General features: G+C 37.0%; 1 protein-coding gene across 18 annotated transcripts in view; it reads left to right on the top strand.

Moving 5' to 3' along the window:
• DST (dystonin) overlaps positions 1 to 27610 on the top strand; it is a 336699-nt gene that overhangs the window by 283209 nt on the left and 25880 nt on the right. For all 18 annotated transcript variants that reach the window (XM_060689235.2, XM_087882458.1, XM_087882463.1 and 15 more), the window contains 15 exons: positions 2127 to 2228; positions 4166 to 4339; positions 5229 to 5384; positions 7444 to 7641; positions 8207 to 8335; positions 9627 to 9797; positions 11824 to 11979; positions 12176 to 12382; positions 13845 to 13964; positions 18536 to 18705; positions 20080 to 20239; positions 21252 to 21446; positions 22965 to 23093; positions 25083 to 25226; positions 25899 to 26087. In XM_060689235.2, coding sequence (XP_060545218.2) covers positions 2127 to 2228; positions 4166 to 4339; positions 5229 to 5384; positions 7444 to 7641; positions 8207 to 8335; positions 9627 to 9797; positions 11824 to 11979; positions 12176 to 12382; positions 13845 to 13964; positions 18536 to 18705; positions 20080 to 20239; positions 21252 to 21446; positions 22965 to 23093; positions 25083 to 25226; positions 25899 to 26087 — 2400 coding nt within the window. The remainder of the gene's footprint in view (positions 1 to 2126; positions 2229 to 4165; positions 4340 to 5228; positions 5385 to 7443; positions 7642 to 8206; positions 8336 to 9626; positions 9798 to 11823; positions 11980 to 12175; positions 12383 to 13844; positions 13965 to 18535; positions 18706 to 20079; positions 20240 to 21251; positions 21447 to 22964; positions 23094 to 25082; positions 25227 to 25898; positions 26088 to 27610) is intronic.

Raw genomic sequence — 27610 nt, 5'->3', positions numbered from 1 at the left:
TGGGCCCGATTTTACGACCATTTTTACCATGGTCATTAAGCAAATCACCACAGTCATTAAATGAATTAGGTTTCGCCAATTGATTTTGCTTGTCAGAAGCTGGCTGGGAAAATTATAACTTGTGATCACATGACCACCAGACTGCAACCATTGTAAATGCGAGCCAGTTGCCAAGTGTCCAAATTTGATCACATGACTCTGGGTGTGGTGCAGTGGTCATAATTTTGAGGACAGGACGTAAGTCACAAATTCTGATGCTGATGTAACATCAAATTATCATTAAAGTAATGGTCGTAAATTGAGGACTATCTCTATTTATTCAGTTACAATCAGAGTTCAGGTACCCTGACCGTTGGTTAGGATACTTGATTTATCTGTAGATTTTTCAAGCAAAGTCTTTAAAAGGGCAAGTGGTTAAACTATGGAAAAAGATTATATATTAAATCTCTTTTGTCAGCCTCTTTGCTGTACAGTTTCCACATTAAATGCCCCCTTTAATATATCAATAAATTAAATTACAAAATCTATTCAGTAGTTCAAAATTCTTTTTCTTCTGCAATTTTTTATAGTGCATTTCATTTATGTGTGGATTTGAACAAATTTCATTTGATTTAAGTTCAAACTATTCATAGTTATTTGTGACATCTATAATGGTAGAATGTTGGATTTCACTCAGTGAACATCATCTCACATTTTATAAAATCCTATCGTATTACCTCATTGGTCTTACTAAATATTACCCTGCTCAGCACATTATAAGTTTTAACATAATTGGGTCATTTACAATTCCAAATGAAATCTCTGCTTCACCACTTTGGCTCATAGACATCATCCATCTATGACAGATAATGCATATTATCGATACCAAAATTTTCCAATAGTTAGAAGTATTTTACTTAAACAGCATTCTTGTACTCTTGAACATTAAGCTTAGAAGACTAAGTGATTAGTCCACTAAGTACTGATTTGAAGTCAGATTCTTCTATTAAATATTGTCATCTTGTAAGGCTGAGGAAGTGTGCCTTCTCTGTCACAGCCCCCATCCTCTGGAGCAGCATCTCCCCAGAGATAAGGACAGTGGTGCCCTCTTTGAGAAATAAAAATTAAAGGATGGAAAAATAGGCTTGTGTCCATGCCCCATCCCCATCTTCACTTCTGGACAGCATTTTTTTTTTTTAAGCACAAAGGGCAAAAGCCACAAAGCCCACCCCTTGAAGCAGTGCCAAAGGTTGTAGGGAAGTAGCCTAAGTCTAATGGCACCTTTACTTCAACCAGGAAGAAGCTCCCACTAGTGGGAAGCCACCCATTATTGCAGCTCCAAAGGAAATGCTGCTAAACTGTCTTCCTGGTATTGCTGTGGAGTTAGAACTGAGCTAAAAGTTAACGGTTCAACTTCCCGACCTTAAAGGAAGCCTCACTACATTTTGATGTTGAAGAAGGACTGCATCAATGTTAGGTCTGTGGCATCTCTAGGTGGAAAATTCCATATCGGCAAGTTCTTAGAGATGACTGAGGACATCTTGATTGAAGTTACATAGAGATATATTGGCACCTGTGGCAGATTCAAAATGGTAGATGCCCCATCATGATGCAGGTCCATTCGCACACACAATAGAGACAGGACTTGCATCTTGCCTATTTTCTCTCCCTCCCTCCCTCCTTCTCTCTCCCTCACACACACACACACACACACACGCACGCACACGCACCAATGCTCATGACCTGATGTCCAGCTCTGAACTTCCTTCAAAGGTTATTGAAGACATTCAAGACCTCAGTAAATGAATTGGCAGCTATCAAAGGAAACTGTTCTGTGTTAGACGAGACTGAACTTTCTTCTTCGTGTCTCCCAACTCCCCCTCTAAATTCTAAAACTATTTCAGAATGTTCTCTAAACTTCAGAGCAACTGGGGTGGGGGAAACGTGTCATGATGTCATTATGTATAAAGGCAAATCAGAATTTTAAAAGAAACGGCAAAATATACAGCATGTGGAAAACTGAGTATAAATGTATACATTCTTGCAGTTCTTCTCATGTAATAAAGAATATTCTCTATATACACAGCTCATTGTTAATATGCTACATCATTATTTGCCCTGTTATTTTAATTATATTATTTTAACAGGCTATGTTTGACTGGGTGGATATTGCTGGTAGTAAATTAACTTCAATGTCACCAGTTGGAACAGACCTAGAAACAGTAAAACAGCAAACAGAAGAGATGAAGGTATGAAACGTAACTTTTAATTTTTTTGTGTGAGGGGATAGTATTTTGCAACTTCTTTTCACTGTGTATAAATTGAATTCCTTCCTGTCTTGTGAGTATGACATAAAATGAAATTCTTTTTTTTCTTTCAAAAGATAATTGTGAGGGGTATTTTAATACAAGGTTATTTCTTCTGATTGCTTGTTTTCTTAAGCACTCTGTTTCCCCTTTAAGGTAAGGAGTTCGCCCATACCTTAAGGGGGAAACAGAGTGCTTAAGAAAACAAACTAGGGTTTTGGATACCATGGATTATTCTTAAATTTTCAGAATTTATTCCCTTTCCAGCTTTCTGGTGTGTGAAACAGAAAACCCCAGTGAATTCCAAAAGATGGCTTAGAATGAAAAGATGACTCATTCTCTTCATAATACTTGGATACTTAATTGTGCATTTTATGCAGGAAGCAGAGATAATGTGGGATATCCTGTTTTGCAGCACTGTTTTAGACTAGATGATCCAGTCTAACTCTGTTTTTGCGTGTGCAAAACTGAGGTGGACAAGTTGTAAAAATAAACAGGAAACCATCAGCCAAAGTAAGCTTTTACAGTGGTTTGACACTGAAAATTTAGAATTCCAACATTTCTATTAGTATTGAAAGCAAGGATTAAGAAATCATTAGGGATTGAGTCAGACAGTTATAGTGATACATCACCCTGGTTTAGCAGAACGTGAAACATTTATGCACGTCTCTGCTTTACTCTTTTGTAATCATGCATAACTCACACAGATGCCTCTCAATATCTTTACTAGAGAGACAGTTGGAGCCACAGAAACCAAGTCAATAATTTTTTTTTTTAATGCTTGTCAAAGGAGTGGGAGGAAGGTGGAAGAAGTCCACTGTATCATAAGCTTTGTTGGAACAGAAAGCAGTACCCAGTGGGATCCTTCCCATGTGGGACTTTGGAAAAACTGCTTTGCCTCTGTACATCTAGATCAAATTGTGTTATATGATATGTATCAGTTTGTTCTAATAAAGTTTATTAAAAAGGACTTTAGAGCTTTGAAGCAATGGCTTTTAATAAAATGGGAACATAATGGCTTATAAATCCCTAAAAGTTGAAATCCAATACAAAAAGTAGGCTGTGTGTTATTCTCTCCCCCACCCGCTCCGAACTATGCATCTAGAAAAAGTTCTCTGATTTATTTTACTTCCTCCTGTCATATGCCTCAGTTAAAGAAATAGGAAGAGATATTTTTAAAAAATAGAATACATCTGAATATGTCCACAAGGTAGACATCTACTTCGATTCTATTCCAGACAGAAAGAAGGTGAAGAGTTGCAGAGTTTTGGACTTGCCAAAGCTTTGCGTTGTAAGTTACCCAGGAATCCTAACTGTTCAGTCACAGACAAGTATGTGTGTGTGAGAGAGACTTGTGTGTGATATATTATTATGGTTTCCCTCTCTTCAGTTAATTTCTTCTGGGATGGATCTCTGCACCAGGTGTAATTGGGTTCAGTCACTTCCAGTGCAGAGCTCTATCAGATTACCTTCGCTTTGAGGAAGCTTTGAAAGACTTCCTGTTTTATAGACTAAATTGAGTGTGAAACATTTCGAACATAAGAATGATGAAGTATGCTGTCCATTTATATTTCAGGAAAAAAGGTGTGCTTTAGTTTATGAAGAATACTAGGTTAGAAAGTTTCGTAAATTGCATCCCGTTTCACAGAAAGGTCTTTCATTCAAAACAGGCTTCCCCTAGGAAGAAGAAAAGATCTTCCACATTTTATACTAATTTTTTTTAGAGACATTGGGTTCCTTTTGTGCTTTTTGCTAAAAAATAGTTTTCCATAAACAGAAACCTGGTCAGGGAAAGGCTCACACTAAATTTCACAATAAACTACGGTAATAAGGTCAAGGTGGTATTCCCCTTTGATATTTGTGTCTTTGAATTTCTACAGCAATTTAAAAAAGAAGCCTACCAACAACAGATAGAAATGGAACGACTGAACCATCAGGCCGAACTGTTGTTGAAAAAAGTCACAGAGGAAAGTGAAAAGCATACTGTTCAAGATCCTTTGTCTGAACTCAAGTTATTATGGGAATGTCTAGAGGATAAAATCATTAGCCGCCAGGTAAATTAGGTTTGGCTGAAACCTTACTCTATATAGCAGAATATCTTATGAAACTGTAATGGAATATTTGAACTAAAGGCATTAAGATCTCTGAATTTCAAATGCAATCATATCATTTTTTGAAACTAATACATAATGGTTAATTAATTAATTTGGTCATTCTATTTCTTTTGAGAAATTTTAAACAATATATAACAAGTTGAAAAGAAAATGGCACAACAAACATTAATGTCCGTAGCACGTTCCTGAATGTGCTGTTTCCCACAAGTAGTTTAATAGTAATTGATTTCTTACCAGTTTTCTTTTTCTTTTTCCTATTCCTTTTCCCCTCCTTATGATCAAATTGTTTAAAAAGTTATATTTTTTACTCTAAATCATGTTATATTATTTATTATGTTTCACTAATATATTTTTTAAAAATAAGAAAACAAGATACTGCAACAATTATTCGCTTATTCTTGTAAGCCGCCTTGAGTCGCCATGTGCGAATAGGCAGCAATATAAATTTTCTATATAAAATTAATTAATTAATTAATTAATAAACAAGATGTGAGGTTCACAGTGAGAATATTCTGGGACTTTGATGTTATTAAGATGTAACTCCCAACTTATCATGAAGTTGTAAAGTCACTAACTTTTACATTAACCTCTCATGGGGTAAATGAGGCAACTGTAAGCCACTCAAGAATTCTTAAATAATCACAATAAAATATATTACTAGTTTTAAATGTTCTTCTCTAATCTGGTTTTCAGATTATATTTTATATATAAAATAAATTTTGGATGGCACTTGTAGGTGTTCATATGAGTTTTCTACACATGTTGAAATGATTGAAGATTTAGCATTTGTGTCATGATTTCAATTTTTTATATTCTTGTTTTTGAACAGCATAAATTGGAAGGTGCTTTATTAGCTTTGGGACAGTTCCAGCATGCTCTGGATGAGTTGCTGACATGGCTGACACACACTGAAGACCTGCTGAATGAACAGAGGCCAGTGGGAGGTGACCCCAAAGCTATTGAAATTGAACTGGCCAAACATCATGTACGTAACTGGTATTTCTGGGATTCACTGTTAGATATGATTACTGAATGGAAATAACTGCTCCATATTAACTGTTGAAATAGGTCAGATTTTGAAAAAAGGTCTTTATGGGAGCTCAAATCTCAATAGAGTACATGAATGCGGAACGCAGGAAAAAGCAAGCATATTTCAGAAGCCAAACTTCTGTGCAGACAAATCCAAAAAATGAGAGCTGAGTTAATCATGTGCCAGTCTACAATCAGTCGGGAAACCAGAAGGAACACATATTCAGGAATTCAGGTCCAAGGCTTGAAAATTTGTTTCCTAACTGAAGACTGACTCCCTGTTGTGGCCCGCCAGCGGCCTGCGCGGATCATGGCTGATCCCGATGAAGAGGAGGCTGGTGTGGTGTCGCGCCAGCAGCCTTCACAGCCAGTGCTCGCGTTGGACAGCGAGGAGGCTGAAGAGAATGTGGTGCCAGAGGCAGAGACTCAGCCAGGGCCTTCAGAGCCTCCAGAGGTTCCTTCAAGTGGAGAGAGCGAAGTGGAGGAGCCTCTCCTCAATGCTCGAGCACGCAGGGCTGCCAAAAGGCAGGAGTGGCTACTCAGGAGGAGGAGGAGGTCTACTCAAGAGTAGGGCTTGAGGATACTTGGCCACTCCCTTAGCCTATTTAAGTCGCAGGCAGCTAGTGCTTTTTTGCTGGAAACAACTTGTATTTATAATCAGAGTATTTTGGTTTATCATATCTTGCTTTCTGGGCTGGTTGCCAACCTTTGCCGGTCTTGTTTATTTTTGCTACTTAATAAATTTGATAAGGACTGTTGGTGTGTGTCAATATCCTCAGAAATCTGAAGCTGGGGCAGAACACTCCCAAGCCCCTTTTCTTATAGCACTGACTCTTGCATACCTATTTTCCTGAGTCATGTCTCTTTTGTTTTGCTCGCTTTATTTTATTTATCTATCAAATTCATATGACCATCCATCTCACAAAAATGACTCTGGATGGCATGCAGCAAAAATATGTAAAACAATAAACATACCAAACATATTGTCAGTCATATTGCAAAAGATTTTTCTGCTTGTGTGCAGGAAAGATATTTTCTCCTATTCAGGTTATAGGTTAGGTGATTCCAAGCTCATTTTTTTTTCTATTATACATTTTTTTAAATCATTAAAACCAAATGTCATAATTACATTTTTTCCTCATTTCATACAAAATGTCTATAATGGGTCCCTAGTCAGCCATAAATGTAGTATTGTCTTTTCAAGCAAGTTTCAGTCTCTCTCTCTCTCTCTCTCTCTCTCTCTCTCTCTATCTATCTCTCTCTCTCTCTCTCTCTCCCTCCCTCCCTCCCTCCCTCCCTCCCTCCCTCCCTCCCTCCCTCTCCCCAAATTCATAGGGTTAAAAGTCATATATAAATAAAACAAATAATAATAAATAATATTTGGGATTTGAGGATTTCAGCTTGTATTTAAGAGAAGAACCCACACATCTCATCCTTGTATCAATAACCGCAGTATAAACAATATGCTCTCTCCTTGAGGTACATTAAATGGATCAATAAAAAGTATGCTCATTTGACAGAACCATGGTGGTGTAGTGGTTAGAATGTAGTATTGCAAGCTAACTCTGCCCATAAGCAGGAGTTCAATCCTGACCGGCTCAAGGTTGACTCAGGCATCCATTCTTCCAAGGTCAGTAAAATGAGGACCCAGATTGTTGGAGGCTGATTCTGTAAAACTGCTTAGAGAAGGCTGTAAAGCACTATGAAGTGGTATATAAGCCTAAGTGCTATTGCTATTGACTCTCTACAGCAGTGTTTCTCAACTTTGGCAACTTTAAGATGTATAGCCTTCAACTTCCAGAATTCTCCAACTGTTCTAGAATATCCCAAATAAGTAAGAATTGTTATTCAAAGTGGGTATCTTTTATATCTCAAAGGAATTCTCTCAAACCTTCTAATTTATACTATTTTTAAATATTACCAGTTAAGTTTTATTGAAATGATATTACAGAGGGAACTGAATGAAATGAGTGATTTAAAAAACAGAAAGGAATTACATGTGTTTGTTCCTTCAGGTGTTGCAAAATGATGTTTTAGCTCACCAGTCTACTGTGGAAACAGTTAAAAAAGCGGGAAATGATCTGATTCAATCAAGCGCTGTGGAAGAAGCTAGTAATCTGCAAAGCAAACTTGAGCTTCTGAATCAACGATGGCAAAATGTCTTGGAAAAAACAGAAAAAAGGAAGCAGCAGCTGGACAGTGCTTTGATCCAGGTATGTTTGAGAAGTGTAAAAGACCATCCAGGTGTATTAAGTTAAATTTGGGCCTACTGAAGCCAAAGGTAAGCACTTTAAAATTCTCCTTACACTTTGCTATCTCTGCAATAGAAAAACATTGGAACATAGTTTTTGAATAAATTACTAATAGCTTGAAATACCTAATTAGAAATCTTAAATTGGACAGATTGTTCTGTGTGTATTTTTAGCTTCCAAGTGGAAATTCCCAGTCATAAATTGGGATTTGAACTGTAAATCCATGATCAGCAGTACATTTTATATAATTGGTATAAGGTTACTTAGTTTTTTCCTTTTCTTCTCACTGAACAGCATTTCACTGTATGTTTAATTTTTGTTTTAACAGTTTGTTTTGTTTTAAAATTAAATTTAACAGTTTTGTTTTGTTTAGGGAATTCTTAATTTAACAGCATTTTCCTTTTAGGTTTGTAGGCTTTTAAAAATCCTGTGATTTACTGTGTTCCACTTTTGCAATGTCTTAGCTGATACAGCAAGCCTGTGTAATGAAATATACCCTGAAGTGTTATGATGACATTTTGTTTAGGCCCAGGGTTTCCATGGTGATGTTGAAGACTTACAACAATGGCTGACAGAAACTGAGCGTCACCTTTTGGCATCAAAGCCTGTTGGTGGCTTACCAGAGACTGCAAGAGAGCAGCTTAATATCCATATGGTAAGGATCTTAGTAGTACAGATGGCCCAAATTTGGAAACTAACGCTTTGTGGCTGTTGGGAATGAAAAATTTGCAAATTCTGCACAGGAAAATAGCTCTAAAGGCATTAATTTTGTAAATTACCATAGGTGAACAATCCTCACATTAGTTTAGAGACAAAAACAATTTTAAGGAAATATGGGAACTCTGGTTAGCTGCTATAAAGTTGTATATATAATTTATATTCTTCCACTTGCCCTAATACCAAACTGTTAATTTCCGCCAAGTTCTCCAAATAGAGAATTTACTATTATGTGTCTTAATCCATCAACTTTATTGTCCATTTATTATTTCTTGATTTCATCCAACTCCAGTTGCCAGTGTTTAAAGACAGAATCTATTTTTTTTCTGAGTCCAGACAGCACAGTTGTATTACTTTATTTTCAGTGAGTTGAAGGGTCATTAAAATATGCCTATCTCCAGGACTTAGAATATAACATACCCAGGTCCAATTTTACTTGCATATTCATAAGTTATAGTTAGTGGTTTGGTAAGCCTTGCCAAAATTCCAGTCTAGGTCTGAAATGCAAAGATGTGATTGAGAATGCCTCTCTTGGGGTAGGGTTTTTTTTTAATGGCTTTCTTTGCATCTGAGTAATAGATCAGATTTTCCTGGGTTATTTTTCAGTTGCAGAAATGCTCTTTCAAGAGGCAACTGGACTTTCTGTTTTTTCTTTGAAGACATTTCGCTTCCCATCCAAGAAGCTTCTTCAGCTCTGAAGTTGAAGAAATGATTTGCTAAAGTAAAAGGCATTTTTATTCTGGGTATAAAAAAATCACTAAAAAAGTTTTTCTGAATTTGGAATATGCCTATTTTTTTATGGATTGAAGATTCCACAGATGAAATTGTCTTTGGTCTCATATGATCCCAGAATTCTGCAAGGCCAGTTGTGCAAAATAACCTTGAAGATTACTTAATAGATAACATTAAAATATTTGCTCAAATGTTTATTCAAAGCACACAACAGAATGCCTATAAAGACTTAGGGAACTCATGCATTTGACAGATGTTTTTTTTAATTGTTGACTCATTTTGACTAAAGAATGCACACAATTCTGTATGCTGTTATGGGCATATTCCTAGTGACATCTGGTGAACGTTTCACATTATCCACAATGTGTATTTCTTAACTCATGCAAACTTCCCCCCACAAAACTAGAACTCATAGTTCCTTCAACTGCTTTAGAGGTTAATAGTTTAGAATCAACATTGATTGTAAATGATGTGGCTTATTTTCTCTTTCTGTCTAGGAACTTTGTGCTGCCTTTGAAGCTAAGGAGGAAACATACAGATGTCTGATGCAGAAGGGCCTACAGATGCTTGCAAGATGCCCAGAGTCTATGGAAACTAACGTTGCGCAGGATATAAATAATCTTAAAGAAAAATGGGAATCAGTAAAGACCAAACTTAACGAAAGAAAAGTATGTTATAGAATGAATATGAGAAATTTGTCTGCGCATTTAGGAAGCTTAATGTTAGATTATTTTCAGTGTAGGAGAGTTGTGATGTTCTTTAGCAAGAGTTAATGGAACCATGTAATCTATGTAGTAAATAATGCCAAACATCCATGCCCATAAGAAAAACTGTATCAGTGAACTGTAAGGAGTAGTCCAGTGTCTATAAAACAAAAATGTCTCTTTAGAGTCTATAGATTACGTACATGCTTGAGGGATAAATAGTCCCCTAATCCATCATTTTGCCATTTGGAAATATACAGTATGCTTTAAAGCATTGTTGACACTGTAAATGTAATAGTTCTTCAGAGTATTAAGTGAAGAGACCATTTGTGTCTAGGGAGTCAGGAGCAACTTACTGATAAAAATACGCTTTCATAGAAGTAAACCTGATTTTCTCAGTTAAACAATTTAATCTGATTTGGACTATACATTTCATCTGGAAGCCATAGAAATACAAATATAAAAAACAGAAGTGAATGAATGAATAAATGAAGATATTTGGGGGGAGAAGAGCCTTTGAGGTTATTGGGGTTGGGGTTTTTTTGGTCATATACATGTAGTCCTTGACTTATGACCACCCATGGTGCCCGCCCATGGTGTGCGTGGCAGTAGAAGGATACTGCAAAATCTCCATTCCTCCCCACTCCTGGGGGAAGGAGCCTGAGTGGCGCAGCAGACTAATGCTACTGTTAAAAGGTAGTATTTAGCGTCCAGCTGCCTGCAATTACTGCGAGTTCAATTCTCACCAGGCTCAAGGTTGACTCAGCCTTCCATCCTTTCTAAGGTAGGTAAAATGAGGACCCAGTTTGTGGGGGCAATAAGCTGACTTGTATAAAATATACAAAAGTATGAAGGCTATTGCTTAACGCATTGTAAGCCGCCCTGAGTCTCCGGAGAAGGGCGGCATATAAATCAAAATCAAAATCAAAATAAAATAAAATAAAATAAAATAAAATAAAATAAAATAATAAAATAATAAAATAATAAAATAAAATAATAAAATAATAAAATAAAATAGATATTGCAAAATCTCCATTCCCACTCCACTCTGGGGCCAGCCAGAGGTGGTATTTGCCGGTTCTCCGAACTGCTCAAAATTTCCACTATTGGTTCTCCAGAACCAGTCAGAACCTGCTAAATTTCACCCCAGTCGTAAGTGTGAAAAATGGTGATAAGTCATTTTTTTCAGTACCGTTGTAACTTTGAATGGCTACTAAATGAATGGTTGTAAATTGAGGACTAATGTAATGGAAATTAACAGGCTGGCTCAGTATGCCCCTTTTAGCTATAAGCACTTAGTCATGTCTGGGAGGTCCCTTTTTCACTTTCTTGCATGTGCTGTCACTTGTGATGTAGGTAAGCCTTCCTTCACAAAGTGCTTTTAAAATATTTTGGGATCACATTTCCCAAAATTTGGAGCTATTGTGATTATAGGCAGATTTGTTTTATGAATACTAGGAGCCACAATTTATTTGGAAGGCAAGGTATCAGTGAAACATTTTTAAAGATAAACTCTCTGGTTCATAAGTTCTTCTGTCATTTGTGACATGTGTTAAATTATAATGTTAACTTCACCCAATGGTTTTCTAAGCTATTCTTGACATCATAGAGTTCCTATTTGTGCAAGGTTCCTATTTGTGCAAGGTTTATCAAAACTAGAAAGCATGCGTGTTTCAGAATTTCTGTCTAAATGCTTCTTGGTCTTAACATTGGACATGTAATGGTGATACTGTTTTTGTTTTAAGAAGTCAGTATGTCACATGGGATGCTTTCTTTTTTGCTCAATCCCCATTTTTTACCGTCTTGTTCTGCTTAACTATTGTGTTGCAGTATTTTATCAAGATATTGTTTTAGAACAAAATGCATGTTAGCATTAGCTTAGAAAAATTATTAGAGGGAAAAGCTAACAGCAATGGGCCTCTTCCAAATTACATTCAACAATAACATGATTTACTGTTCCACTGTGGTTAATTATGTTGTGTTCTTACAGATCAAGCTGGAAGAAGCTCTCAATTTGGCAGTGGAGTTCCACAACTCGCTACAGGATTTTATCAACTGGCTTACTCAAGCTGAGCAAACTTTGACAATGGCTTCTCGGCCAAGTCTTATTTTAGACACTATCCTATTTCAGATTGATGAACACAAGGTATGAAAGAAAGGAGCAGAATCATAACTTTCCACCCTATATGCATTGTGCTGAATTGTACATAAATTAGCTCAGCAATATATAGCTTCTGAAGATTGGTTTAAGTAACATCATACATTTTCTCTGCCAATACGATAGGCAGCTTTACATTTCTAGATATTTTTCAAATTTCAGTATTACCTTTTTCCTTTGGAAGGTCTTTGCCAATGAAGTAAATGCTCATCGTGACCAGATTATCCAGCTAGACAAAACTGGAACTCATTTGAAGTACTTCAGCCAGAAGCAGGATGTGGTCCTCATTAAGAATCTTCTCATTAGTGTCCAGAGCAGGTGGGAAAAAGTAGTTCAGCGTTTAGTAGAAAGAGGAAGAGCCTTGGATGATGCAAGGAAGCGTGCCAAACAGGTAACATGGCAATGCGCCATCTCAATTTTAAAGACTACATCTCAGATCAACCCACACTTTGTTCCCAGGATTATGTATGTGAACTTAACTAACTCTCTCAACTTTTTCGTAATCTGAAATGAGATGTAAATTGTTATGCTGAGGTTTTTAATTCTAACTCCACAAGAGCCTGAAAGGGAAGGGGGGAGGAATGATTCAAGGATCATTTCCTATACGTAATGTTAATTCTGCATGGTTCTGATGAATGCATGTAAGGCAGTGTAATACAAATGGATGGTGCAGCAGGAAGTGGTCTTTCCCAGTGGGGGAATTCAAATTTTCTTACTATCAGTTCTGTGGGCGTGGCTTGGTAGGCATGGCAGGGGAAGGCTACTGTAAAATCTCCATTCCCTCCCCACTCCAGGGGAACGTTACTGCAAAATCCCCATTTCTCCCTATCAGCTGGGAATCAGGAGGCAGAGAATAGATGGGGGCGGGGCAAGACAGACGTGGTATTTGCCGGTTCTCCGAACTACTCAAAATTTCCACTACCAGTTCTCCAGAACCTGTCAGAACCTGCTGAATAGCACCCCTGATGTAAGGGGAGCTAAGGCATGGATGGCAGCAACAATCATAAAAAATTCAAGTGTTTCATTAATGGTCAGTTGGGTTATTTTTAAAGAAATAAGTAAAAATATGTTCGTGTAGTGATATTGATAGTGATAGTTGTTTTTGAGAAATATTAGTAACAGCAGGCAAATGATGGAGCAATTATGAAGAAAGGTTAGGTTTTTTGTTGTTTTGTTGTTGTTGTTTTTGTAGATAGACATATTCACATATAACTAGCAGGTTTCTGCCATCACCTCCCATGTTCTGACCAGAAGGCACATGCACAGCTTCTCTGAAAGATATTGAATAACTAGAAGACCCTTCCTCCTTTTTTCTTTTCATTTTCCTCTAAGCCCAAACTAAGCACTCAGATAAACGATGGGCTGTCTTTATTGATCTGTTCATATGGTAGGTGAAGAGATACTGCCAGAATTACTTGGTTTAAATGATCATTTCCAGCTCTCGGATTCTATGACTCATTGTATCGTTGACTTTACCTGAGGCCTGACATTATCATCTGTGCAATCAACTCAGTGAAATAGTTGAAAATACTTTTCAAATTCACATTAGATATAGCAGGGTTTATTCATATGCATTAATGCATCACTAAGTGCATTAATTATCCATCAGTGACACTTGCATTATATCAACCTTACTGGAAGAATTAGACTAAGCAAGAACAAATATGTATTGTAAAATAATTTGCAAATCAAAAAGACTGTTTGAAAGAAAAACAAGCCTTTTCAATATATTGTCCAGGCCCATTTTTAAGTCCTTGATTTTGATTATTTTTCACATTTAATATCTTGAGACTAAATGTTTATTAATAATCTATCACTGGAAAAACACAAGCAAACCTCTTATTTTTCTGCAGTTCCATGAAGCTTGGATCAAACTTACTGAATGGTTGGATGATTCAGAAAAGACTTTAGATTCAGAATTGGAAATTGCAAATGATCCAGACAAAATTAAGATGCAGCTTGCCCAGCATAAGGTGAGTCATAATAATGGAATGTAGAGCCTGTCTGATCTGTTGGCAAGGCATCATGAGGTAATGAGCAGGAGGAAAGCAATTCATTGTTGACCCAGTTAGAATATTTGCTGCTATCAAATTCAGACATTGGCTGCTTTCCAGCTTATAAAAGAAATAGAAATTGGAAGGCTTCTCTATAGAAAGCTCTATTTTTGTGGAAGGGACCCATATGTGATCAGGAAGGATCATAATAAAGGGTATTTGAGCCAATGAGTTACCCAATCTGAACTCAATACTATCCATTTCTATATGAAATCAGCTTAGTTTGACGATAGGATTCACAAGAGGTTAATTGATATTTTTGCTTTTAATTGTTTTAATATTGTGGGGATTGCTTTAAATTCAACCATTGTTGTTCAGAATTTTGATAAAGTTGTAATTACTTCAGTAAAATTTTCTCCATCCCCACACCATTTGAAAAATATGAATATTTTTCTCTATAGCTTTCTGGAAAAGGACATAATATATGTCCTTTATATCCTTTATAATATATGCAGGTATATACAAAAGAATGAAGGCTATTGCTTAAAGCATTGTAAGCCGCCCTGAGTCTCCGGAAAAGGGCAGCATATAAATCAAATAAATAAATAAATAAATAAATAAATAAATAAATAAAGTAAGTAAGTAAGTAAGTAAGTAAGTAAGTAAGTAAGTAAGTAAGTAAGTAAGTAAGTAAATGATAATTGTTACTAATAATTATAACAAAAGATAAGTGGATAAAATGCTAAATCCAGTGTAAACACCTGGCTGACTAAGCAACCAACCAGTACTTAGATTTGCATATGCTTGACTTCAAACATCGGTCTACACTTGCATAATCTTAGCTGTCAGTGCAGTGATAAAATTTCGTCTTGATGCTTTTTGAAATCTCTCTGAATGCGTCCTGTGAATCTGTTGTGTTGCTTTCCTGCCATACTTTAAGGATTAGAAATTTCAGCTTCTCGTCCATAGGAAGTGAAGTCTTGTACCATAACAATAATCCAAGTAGCTCAATTTTGTGTAGTGGGCATTCTGGTTAGCGGTTCCAAGTGGTACAATCAGAGCATTCCTGGGGGCATCAAGTTATGAAAGGCTTAATGATTCAGAACCCAGTTGTTATACTGGGGTGGAAAGATGAGGGGCTTCTTTCTGGGGCCCATGTGATTCAGTGGTGGGATTCAAAATTTTTTACTACTGGTTCTGTGGGCGTGGCTTGGTGGGCGTGGCAGGGGAAGGATACTGTAAAATCCCCATTTCCTCCCAATCAGCTGGGACTCGGGAGGCAGAGAATAGATGGGGGTGGGGCCAGTCAGACATGGTATTTGCCGGTTCTCCGAACTACTCAAAATTTCTGCTACCGGTTCTCCAGAACTGGTCAGAACCTGCTGAATATCACCTCTGATGTGATTCCATGGCAATCTATTGCCCCTCTGTAACAATTCTTCTATAGACCAGAGTTATGAACATGAAAATGGGAGGGAGGAAATGTACAATTGGATTGTTACAATCTGCTATATAGCATCTGCTTTATACAGGTAGCCTTGGACTTACAACAGTTCATTTAATGATCGTTCAAAATTACAACAGCACCAAAACAAGTAATTTATGACCGTTTTTCACAGTTACGACCTTTGAAGCATCCCCATGGTCATGTGATCAAAATTCCCCATGATCGTGTGATCAAGATGCTTGGCAACTGGTTTCATACTTATGACTGTTGCTGTGTCCCAAAGTCATGTTGATTGCTTTTTGCAACCTTTTGACAAGCAAAGTCAACGGGGAAGCCAGATTTGCTTTGCAACCAGGTTACTAATTTATCAATTGCAATCATTCACTCAACAACTGTAGCAAGCAAAGTCGTAAAATGGGGCAAAACATGCTTAACAAATGTCTCACTTAACAACAGAAGTGTTGGGCTCAATTGTGGTCGTAATTTGAAGACTACCTGTATAACATTTTGAACCAGCTGTAGCCCAGGAAGCCACAGCTGATTCAAAATGCAGTGTCCTAATTACTGGTTGTCCCAAGTGCATTTGCACATGTGATAACATCTACAATGGGAGCTGCACTGGTTGCCATTTGGCTTCTGGATGCAATTAAAGGTTCTGGTTGATACCTTTAAAGCCCTGTTTAATACCTGGATAACTTTGAGATTGCCTCTCCAGCTAGAACCTGCTCCTATTGGAGAGAAACCATGGTATGAGTTCATTTCCAACAGAGTGTTGATTTCAGGGGCCTCAAGGGTGAGCCATCTCAGTGGTGGCCTCTTCTTCCCAAATTGCTTGCCCCTAAAGATAAGGACAGCTCATTCCCTGTTACAGGTAGTCCTCGACTTACGACCACAATTGGGCTCAAAATTTCTGAGTTGTTAAATGAGTTTTGCCCCATTTTACGACCTTCCTTGCCACAGTTGTTGAGTGAATTATTGCAGTTGTTAAGTTAGTAACACAGTTGTTAAGTGAATCTTGCTTCCCAATTGACTGCTTGTCAGAAGGTCACAAAAGTTGATCACGTGGCCTTGAGATACAGCAACAGTCATAAGTACATATGAACCAGTTGCCAAGCATCTGACTTTTGATCACATGATCATGGGGAGGCTTCAAAGGTTGTAACTGAAATATGGTCACAAGTTACTTTTTGAGTGCCATTCTAACTTTGAACGGTCACTAAATGCACTGCTGTAAGTCGAGGACTACCTGTACTTTTCTGAAGAACAGTGAAGGTGCGGCTTCTCTGCAGGGCTCTGGGGAATGAAAAGAAGTTATGATTATATAAGGGGAGTAATAGTATGTTTTGAATCAGTTATCTAGATAGCCTGAAATACTTTGCAGGATTAAGTGAGTCTAACATATTCGGTAGGATCTGAAGTTGTCAGCTCAGATAATTTCAAATCAGCCCATAGAAGAGAACTCAAGAGAATTTTACAATATATGCGTTTTTACTAGCATAATTAATTTAGTTTAAAAAGATCAATGTCTGATTCCCAGTATAGGAATAATAATAAAGTAGCATCCACAATCCTAGCAAATCTGTTTATCCAATTGTTTGCCTGTGGTCTGTTGATATTGCTGTAATCTTCTGTTTCCTTGAAACTTTGCATTATGATGTAAACCACAAAACCACGGTTTCATTGGTTTTAGAATCTTGCATCAAGGACATAAAAGCAGGATATGTGTAATACCTAGAATTACTTGGATTTATTCCATCAAACTTTCCTTAGCCAAAAGCAGAAAGAAACCAAATTTTTTAAAAAGATGTCTGTCTCATATTTGTGCCAAAATAAGGCACATTCATTGCTTTCTTGTCAATTTTTGTCTCCATTGGTATATTTAAATGTAAAATAACATAAAGTATTGTTCATGCAGTCCATATCCCAGGATTTTTTTTAAAAAAAATGAAATAATATTTAAAAATGCTTTAGCAATTAGCAATATACTTTTGCCTACATGTCTGTACAAGATGTTTTCCTGAAACATTATCAGAAACAAGGGAATAGTTTAAAAGTTGCTATTTTCAATTACAAACTGGACAATAAACAATTCAAAAACATTAAATTGAAATATGAATCAAGTTATACATGTATAATATATAGAGATGGAGATCAAATTCATATTTACAAGAAATGTATTCTAAATTTTATTTCTTCTGAGTATAAATTAATTCAGATTTATAATTGCACTGACTAAGATAAGCAATCTAGAATACAGAGTTAAGTCTTTTTTTTTTTCTGCTTGTTCTGCGAAAACATACTACACATTTAGGGGCTCCATGGCAAAAGCTCTGGTGCAGCTTTGATCAAAGACTTGCATCAGATAACTCTTTTGATATTTACTGCATAAAAGGCTCTTTGAGGTATAAAGTGTTGAATGATCAAGAAGAAGCCAGGGTTGTTAAAATCAAGCATGTGCAATTTAAATATACTTTAATTCACTTTGTCATTGAAGACATCTTACAAAAGCTTTAAACTTATAACTTACAATTTGATTTAAATAATGTTTGTTTCTGAAAGCCTACATGAAGAGATTGATAGTATTCTCTACCGTGGTAAATTGTTCAGGAGTTCTTTAACCATAAGTAGAATGCCTAAAATCATAAGAACTGTTATGTTATTTTTTAACAGCAAGAAATGGAAAGCAATTTGCACCTTCAGAAGTCAACTAAACCAGACAGTGTTTGCCGCTCATACAATTCTGATCCATTTTAAATTAAAAAGAATAGTAATAGTTTTGTTTATGTTAATCCCAAATTGATGGACTGTTAAACTATACTGAAGAGCTTTGTTCTTCTGCCATTTTTATTAGATTACATCTTTTTATTGCCCAGTTAAATTCAGTTGATTTGCTAATGTTTTAATTTCGTTGTTACAAACTAACTGGTTCTGGTTTCTTGCTATCTCGATGACATTTTATGAGTTTTCTTCCCTAAATACAGCTTGTCTCAAAATTGTAGCCATTGTGATCTAACCCAGGTAGCACAAAATAAGTTTTGTCCTATAGTTTACGTGCCCTGCTTGTTTTCTATGACAGTTTTTCCTAATCTTATTTTTTGCACAGGAGTTCCAAAAATCTCTTGGAGCCAAACATTCTGTGTATGACACCACAAACAGGAGTGGACGCTCTTTAAAAGAAAAAACTTCCCTCGCTGATGACACCCTAAAATTAGACGATATGTTGAGCGAGCTTAGAGACAAATGGGATACCGTCTGTGGAAAATCTGTTGAAAGGTAGAACCTAAAGCTGTGCATCCCATTTCAAAGATGGCCCATAAAACACAGTACTAAGTGGAAAGGCCTCTGTTTTCTTTTTTTATACCATTGCCTTTTCCTTTTAATTTATTGTCAATATCTGACCTTGATTAGTCTAATCTTACAAGAGGCCACTCTGAGCACAGGATGGAGTTCTTGGCTGCACATGCAGCCTTTGAAATGTTTAAATAAAACTGTTTAAATCTCAGCCAGCTGTAGGATAAGCATATGGTTTGTTTTTATCAGTGTGATGAAATGAGATCTGTTCCTTCTCAACCAATTTCTGTGGAATGACATAGGGGTCTATATCTTAACAATGGGAAGTAGATGGCTGCAAATGTGCACCTTTTTCTTCTTTGCACATCTGTTAGGACTGAGTATGACGATCTTGTTTTCTTAGAGGAATGAATTTTGCCCTGATATTCTATTCTATTCTCCTGAAACTAATATTGGCAAACATACCTAAATACCAGCATCTCAGTGTTGTATTAATCCATCTGAAAAGAAGCATAACATTTTGTCAAAGTTGATGGAAGGTTGCGGTTGGGGCACTGCAAGGGTATATAGTCTCCCTGGATGAGTAGGGGATTGTGTAGGAAGTAGGGGCTGGCATACTAACAGAAATATCATATCTTTATTCAGAGAAAGACTTAGGTAGAAGACTGCAGCAACTGCTTTGCAATCTCAAATTTTGAACTACTTATTCATCAGTCATTCAAATTGGTTAGCCACCCATCTCACCAGAAGTGACTCCGAACAACACACAACAAATTCCATAGAAACCACAAATAAAAAAACATCAGATGTAAAAAAAAAAAATAGAAATCTAAATAAATTGTATAAAAATACAAATATATAAACTGCTAGGCAAAGAGGGTATAAAAATGGCCGCCTCAATATCCAGTTCTCTAGGAGTTCCAAGCCTGATGACATAACCAGGTCCTGAGGGCCTTCTGGAATGAAGCTCCTTGTATTTCAGGATGAAGTATGCTCCATAAGGTGGGCATTATTACCACCATTATGGTGTTTATAGAGTGGATAAATGTACATCCAAGAGTTGGTTTACTTAGTAGGGCAAAGAATAGCTGAAATTATTCAGTGCTTTTACTGCATGTCCATTGGGACATGAAGGAAAGCAACACATAGATACTTCCCCATGTACTACTGCTGCAACAAAGGAGCAGTTTTAGTTAGCTATGGTTACTGATAACAACATTTTTTTTTACCTTTTTATATTTTCTTAAAATATAAAACAAATCAATTTTGGTTCTTTCTTTTATTTATATAGTGCTTTTCCTAATGAATGCACACAAAAGGGCTTATTTAAGTGTTTGCTTTATCTTCTTTCTTCAGACAAAACAAACTGGAAGAAGCTCTCCTGTTTTCTGGACAATTTACTGATGCTCTTCAGGCTCTCATAGATTGGCTTTACAAAGTGGAACCACAGCTGGCCGAAGATCAGCCTGTGCACGGAGACATAGATTTAGTGATGAATTTAATAGATAGTCACAAAGTAATGACCATATTACAGTAACATTTGTATTCTTTTTAAGTCTGGTTCTACAAATTGTTTTGATTGAGTGACTGATATCAATTTATAAATTGTAAGAAAGTCTCGTGAAACTGTTTAATAAATTAAAAACCCTACATTGTAGGTTTTCTGGAAAAAAAAATCTTAGGAAAAACTATGGGGATTTGCTTGGCTTGAAAATTTGTTTTGGAATCTGTGCTACTTTATAAAACTAAGTTATTTTAACTGATTATTTCAAGATGTTTGCAGCTTGGGCCTTATAAATTACCTGTGGGTAAGGCAATAGTCTCTTGACCTCAAATAATATAAGGAAGTTTTATTTTTGAAATCAAATAATCATGGTTTACTGTGTTGGGATTTGGCCTAGTTTATTTCCAATTCACAGAGAGCCTGCCCCTTTCTTTCTTGATATGATAATTTAAACTAAATGAAGTGTCCGATGTAGATTAGCATTGCATTTGGATCCTGAATTGTCTAATTATAATTGGTTGAAAAATAGTTTAATAAATCATAGGATTTAGTTGGTTTCAACTAAATATTAATGAGTAATTATTGCAGATTGCAGTAGCACAGTAGACTTCAGATAATGAACCAACAAACATTTCCACCTCTCAATGGTCCTACAGACTATAGAGCTCCTAAAAACATTCTCATTAGAAGAACCCATTTTCTAAATGAGGTTTGAATATATCCATTCTGACTTTTATTGTAGAATGCTACTGATTAAGAGCAAAGCAAGAAGAAATAAACTTACATTAGAAAATGTAAAGAATAAGTGCAAAGGATAGAATACAAGACTTTAATAAAGTTTTGAAATGGAAGTATTTAGCCCAATTTATCTTTTTAAAAAAATTAAAAATGCAATTTACACTTTTTAAAACTAGCTGTGATCAAGCGGGTTTTTTATATAGAAAAAAAAAGTCATATTGCATGTAAGTCATAAAGAAACTTAACAGTGTTTAATAGAGGATCATTTTTTATTTCCTTTGCTCAGGGCTTCCAAAAGGAACTGGGGAAAAGGACCAGTAGTGTTCAGGCCCTGAAACGCTCTGCTCGAGAGCTGATAGAAGGTAGCCGTGATGATTCCTCTTGGGTTAAGGTTCAAATGCAGGAGCTTGGTACTCGATGGGAGACTGTGTGTACGCTCTCAGTCTCCAAGCAAACTCGACTGGAACAGGCCCTTCATCAGGTGAGAAGCAAACGCATTGCACTGAATTCCATCTATGTAAGGAATCATAATGACCTGATCCACGTGTGATATCAAGGCAGGAGATTAGTTCTTAACCTTTTAAACAGAATAACTGAATGAACAAGTGCTTGCAGACAGATTCATACATTATCCCATTTAATGGTCTGCAAATGCTCTGATTTTCCAGATTTTTACCACACACACACCCCTCTCCCCCCCAGTCTTGTTCAAACCGTCTGGAAATGTTTGGAACCGAAACAACCTGTACAAAAGTTGCAGATTTACTTGTACAGAACAAATTGAATTTTAAGCAACACATTTCTGGTTCCCAAGTACACCCCATTTATATATAACTATAATTATATATAATTTGAGATGGATAGATAGATAGATAGATAGATGGATGGATAGATAGATAGATAGATAGATAGATAGATAGATAGATGATAGATAGATAGATAGATAGATAGATAGATAGATAGATAGATAGATAGATAGATTTAAACGATAACTATTAAATGTCTCCACCACTTGCTCCAAAGCGTATAGGTAGTCCTTGATGTACAACCATAATTGAGCCTGAAATGACTGTTGAAAGTTTTGCCAGTCAGTATGCTGATCAACATGTGACCTCCACCTGATTCTACAACCTTTTTTGCAACAGTCGTTAAGTGAATCATTGCAGATTGTTAAGCGCTTTTTGGCAGAAACTAGAAGTAAATGCTGGTTTCTGGCAAAAATTGTTATGAATTGCAGTCATGTGATTTTGGGATGCTGCAGATGGCTATATATGTGGACTAGTTACTGAGCGCCCAAAATGTGATCATGTGACCATGGAGGGAGGGGTTCCCCCCATCAGAATTTGGGTCATAAGTAGCCTTAAGGAGGTCCATCGTAAATTCAAACACTTGATAAACAATTGGTTATAAGTCAAGAACTATCTGTACATGCATGTTTGGGAAGACCCTGTTTTCCCTGTTTGTTCAGGACTCTGAAAAACTGTATTATAATTTGAAAAACTAAGGTTTGTACAGTACCTAAGTAAAAAGAAAAAGGGAACTCTGTCATCAGAAATTACCGTCTCAGTGGTAGTGTTGCTTTCAACTCTCAGAGAGAAACTTGGATCTATACACAGCTTTAATTAACTTCCCCCTTTCTCCCCCAGACTAACTGATGTTCATTAACATGGCTCCAGCTCATAGACTTAAGCATTGTTTTTGTAATCTATAAGCAGGATAGCAAATTGCTCATACAACTTTCATGTGTGGCGTAAATCTTACATTTAAAAGCACCCATAAACAGTTCATTGGACTTTCTCCAGATTTTTTTCTTAAAAAAGGTTTGATATTTTACAGTCACGGATAGCAAAGGGTTTTAAATCAGATTTCTTACTTGAAAGTTAATATGACTTTGTTGCTGAATGATAATTAACTGCCATTCTGGGCCCATTGTTTTCATACATATTAGTTCTGTCTTTTCTTCACACACACACACACACACACCCCTCCATTTGTGCAGGCAGAGGAATTCCACTCAGTTGTCCATGTGCTTCTGGAATGGCTGGCTGAAGCTGAGCAGACCCTGCGTTTCCATGGGATCCTACCAGATGACGAAGAGGCTCTGCGTATGCTAATAGATCAGCATAGAGTGAGTTGGATAATGGATCGCTTCTCAAAATTAGATTTATAGAAATGTGACAATAAAATGAAAGCACTCCTGGCTTATTTTTATCTAGCAAAGAAAACATGTTTTCTGTCCTAGAAATGAGGTCTTATTAAGCAGAGCAGTTGCTACAGATTGAAATCCTCTGTTTATTTAACTGATACTTCTGATAATACTATAAACATAAATTCAACTGGCATATCCTCAGTGTGCCCTCACAAGTTCTTAATTACTTAATGGAGGTGTTATTATGAGACAGCAGTGCACTTTATCATTCTTACAGATAAAGTAAATCTTGGAAGGGGACATTGATTCATCGATTCCAACTCCCTGCCCATTACAGGATTCTACCACCTTAGGATCCCCAACAAAAGGCCATTGAGCCCTTTATTTAAATACTTCCTGTAGGCAGTCCTCTATTTCCAGAGGCAGTCTGCTTCATTGTTAATCAGTGAATTGTTAAATAGCACGTGATTGAGTATTATCAAGTTGGTGTCAACTTCTAGTGATCACATAGATTTTCTCCATGATGATCTGTCCTTAAACTGGTCCTTCAAACATTCCAATATTGCACCTGTGCTTAATCTTGCTGCAGTTGTCCTCTAATTATCTTTGGCTTTCTTAAACATTATAGCTCAAGTCCTGCTTTTTTTTTTCCCTGCTTCTTTTGGAAAACAGCTCATCAAAAGCAGTCAGCTGTTCTCAGGTTTCACCTTCCCAATCTCCTCCCACCAGTCTTTCTTTCTCTTCCAGTATTCTTTTTGATCTGCCTCCTTTCCCATCTCCCAATGGGTTTATAGAAATGCTGCTTCTTTCTCCTTGGCTCAAAGGTTTTAACCACCAAGGCAGGACTGAGGGATTTCCTTTCTCCCTAAACAAATCTCGACTTTCTTGCCCATGACTTTCCAGCCATGCTGTCTTGTCCTTGAAAACATTATGAATTCTCCTGGTGCCTGGGACTTGTGCATTGGATGAATGAGGGTTTGCCTAAATGCAGCATGTGCTGCAATGAAAGTGGAAAAAGTGAGGCCTGGCCTGGCCTTGGATTTTATCCTAGGATACAGAAAAGTTCAGTAAAATAAGCATGTTACTCAAATGCACGAATAATACTTTTTAAAAGGGCAGCTGAAAAAGATTATTTCATACCATTAAATATCGGTGGTATGATTTTCTGTGTTTTTCAAACTGCAGATAAAGTGATAGTCTATATTAACCCTACTAGCCTCATGAGGATAAATCAGAAATTTTGTCTCTCAGAACTTATTCTGACTGAAAAAGAATTCAAGACCTCACAGCAATCACCTCTTGTGTTGTGCATTATAAGCACATTCTGTCCAGTAGTAAGAAAATACTCCAAAAGAGGCCCAAGAACCCGCAAGGTGAAACCTGTTTCTGTCGGGTTCTATTATTTGTTTCTACAAAATTGAATCTCTACTTTAAGGATTAAAGATACATTCTGTCCTGTTTACTCAAATTCTTACTGAGTATTTTAATAAAGCAGACAGTAACCACAAAATTAAAGTCGCTGGAGTAGCTGAAATTTGTTTTCCTGAATCATTAGGAACAAGCAATAAGATCTGAATAGTATTGTATTATAAAGGAAGTGTATCTATTGAATGGCAGCATGCTCAAGGTACATAAGGATATATGTCTTTCTTTAAGGTTATAGCAATTAGAAGTTTGTCCACTTTATTCCAGTATTAATGATTTGCACACTGAAATACGTTCCTCGCTATTATATGACTTTTTACTTCAGTTGGTTCATATCTGCAACTGTTCAACTCTTATTTCAGAACTTTTATTTTAGAATGTTGGACTTTTCTGCTATTTCCTTCTGCTCCTATTCTGCCAATGCTTCATGTGATTCAGTTAAGCATTCGCCTCTTTGGTCTTGCCAGCAAAGTCTGAAATTACTTGAGTTTTTCCCTTTGAATTGGTGCCAACATCTCACGGAAATCACTGTTTCTGCCTTAGGAATTCATGAAGAAACTGGAAGAAAAAAAGATTGAGTTAAGTAAAGCCACAGGTATGGGAGAGTCCATCCTGGCTATTTGCCATCCAGATTCCATCACTACCATCAAGCACTGGATAACCATCATCCGAGCAAGATTTGAAGAGGTCAGTCCAATTCAATCAGTCCTATGTGGTCACAGTCAGTCCTTGACAGCCAGCAATTGGCAAGGCCGTGTTATGAGGACATGTTCCAACTGTTGGGAGCAAAATGTTTAACATATCCATGCTGTCTTGTATACTAGACCTTTCTTTAAACTTTTTTATGGTTATGTTATGAGAAAGAAATTGAGTAGAACAGAAACTTGTATCCATTTACATTTGTGTCAGTTTCTCACCTCACCTCTTAGAAAATAGTATTTGAACATAAACCATAGCTTTCAAACAGGAATGGACAACCCGAATATTTCCAAATAATGTTGCACTCTAATTGGCACAGGAAATGCAATCTGACATTTAGAGGACTCTGTGGTATTCATCCCTGTCTTAAATTGATAAACACAACAGAAATCAATCATAAGTGGTTTTTCAATAATCATATTAAGTAATAGCTGAGCTTGTTTCTTGAGCAGCTAATGAAACCTCTTATCTAAGGCACATGAAAGTTCCATTAACAGTAATTAAAAGTTGTATAGTGATGGCCCCTTAAGAATTGGCCATCAGCTCTGTTCCTTCTTGCCCTGAAGATTTCTTGCAAGAAGGGAGTAGAGGGCAAAACCCCTCGGTTAACAACAACAATAATGTGGAAATCATAACAGATTGCTGTTCCTCCTTTTTAAGGTGGTAGCATGGGCAAAGCAACATCAGCAGAGATTGGCAGGGGCCCTGGCTGCCCTTATTGCTAACCAGGAGTTACTGGAAGCATTATTGTCCTGGCTGCAGTGGGCAGAGACAACGCTGACTGAAAAAGATAAAGAAGTCATTCCTCAGGAGATTGACGATGTCAAGGCACTCATAGCAGAACATCAGGTAAGAGAACCATGACTCTCTCCTCAAGCTCTTTCTCAGCAAGGGTGGAGGTAGCACTTCAAGCAGACCAGAAATTTACAAAACTGAAAATCCTACATCACTCACATATCTGACAAAAACATATACGTTCCTTAAATGTGATGTATCTGTTTGTTGCACTGTGGGACTTTTGGGCGTAAAGCGAAGCGGTAGCACAGAGAACAAAAGAGTTCTTCAAAATGACATTGGCAAGAAAACATGTCAGTAGAGTATGACTCTTTTAAGCTTTTCTTTTGTTCTTGCAGAGGGCAAACTAAGCCAGTATTTTAACAGTGCAGTAGGTTGTAGCTTGAGGGTCTAAAAGTCTTTGACATAAAAGAAAAGAAAAATAATCCAGAGTACATGCTAAATTAGGATGCCTTTGTTTCAAGCATGATACTTCAAGTGCTGTATCTTGAAACGGAGAACACTTCTTTCGTTCATTTCAAAGAAAACTGCTTCGGCTAAGGGGAATAGTTTTAACAGAGGATAAGCAGCATTTCCTCTCTTCTCTGTAGCCTGCCCCCAAAGTCTGCAGAAAGTTTCTTTTAAACAAGTCAATCAGACCTCCAAAGGAGATTTTGAGGCCTGGGAACTTAAAAGAAGAAACAAAAATGACTGTTTGGTAAATAGAAGTGACTCATGCAAACATTAGGTTTGTCCTAAACGTATTTCTAAAAAATCTTTTTGTAATATGAGTTTGTCTCTGTTGGACAAAACATACTTTTCTGTCAATTTAGGTGGTGGTACAAGTATTTTAGTTTCACATGAATTAGAAAGTTGATGATTTTATTGTCATCCACTCACAGCAGATCAGTTAATCCTATTACACTTCAGGGGTTAGAAAGTTGGTAGAACAGTAGTCCTTGATTTACAACCACAATTAAGGCCAACATTTTTGTTGCTAAGTGAGAAATTCCTTAAGTGAGGTTTGCCCCATTTTACGATTTTTCTTGCTACATTTCTTAAGTGAATCACTGCAGTTGTTAAATTAGTGACATGGTTGTTAAATGGTTTCCCCATTCACTTTTCTTGTCAGAAAGTTGCAAAAAATGATCACATGACCCCTGGACACTGGCCATCATAACTATGAACCAGTTGTCAAGCATCCGAATGTAAATCACATGACCATGGGGATGTTGCAATGGTCATAAATGTGAAAATTGGTCATAATGTCTCTGGACAGTGGCTGAGTGATCTCGAGATAGGGGACATAGTCATCGAGCCCTTGTCATGGTCAGATCACTCTCTCCTTCGCCTTGACCTTCGAACCGCTGCACCCCGCCGCAGGGAGGCGGAACCGATGAGATGGTACCGCCCCAGGCGCCTGATGGAACCTGATAGGTTCCAGACGGAGCTTGGGCCAATTCCTGAGGTTCTGGCTCACGCCTCGACTGGAGACCTAGTGGCCGCCTGGGATAGGGCGGCCGCTGGAGCTCTGGACCGAGTCGTGCCTTTGCGGCCTCTGACCCGGCGTCGATCTCACCTGGCTCCTTGGTTTACTG

This window comes from Pantherophis guttatus, chromosome 1, assembly GCF_059756535.1.
Source record: "Pantherophis guttatus breed Tessera chromosome 1, ASM5975653v1, whole genome shotgun sequence".
NCBI classification, from domain to species: domain Eukaryota; kingdom Metazoa; phylum Chordata; class Lepidosauria; order Squamata; family Colubridae; genus Pantherophis; species Pantherophis guttatus.
Note: the sequence above shows the minus strand (reverse complement) of the source record. Positions and strands in the feature narration are given on the sequence as shown.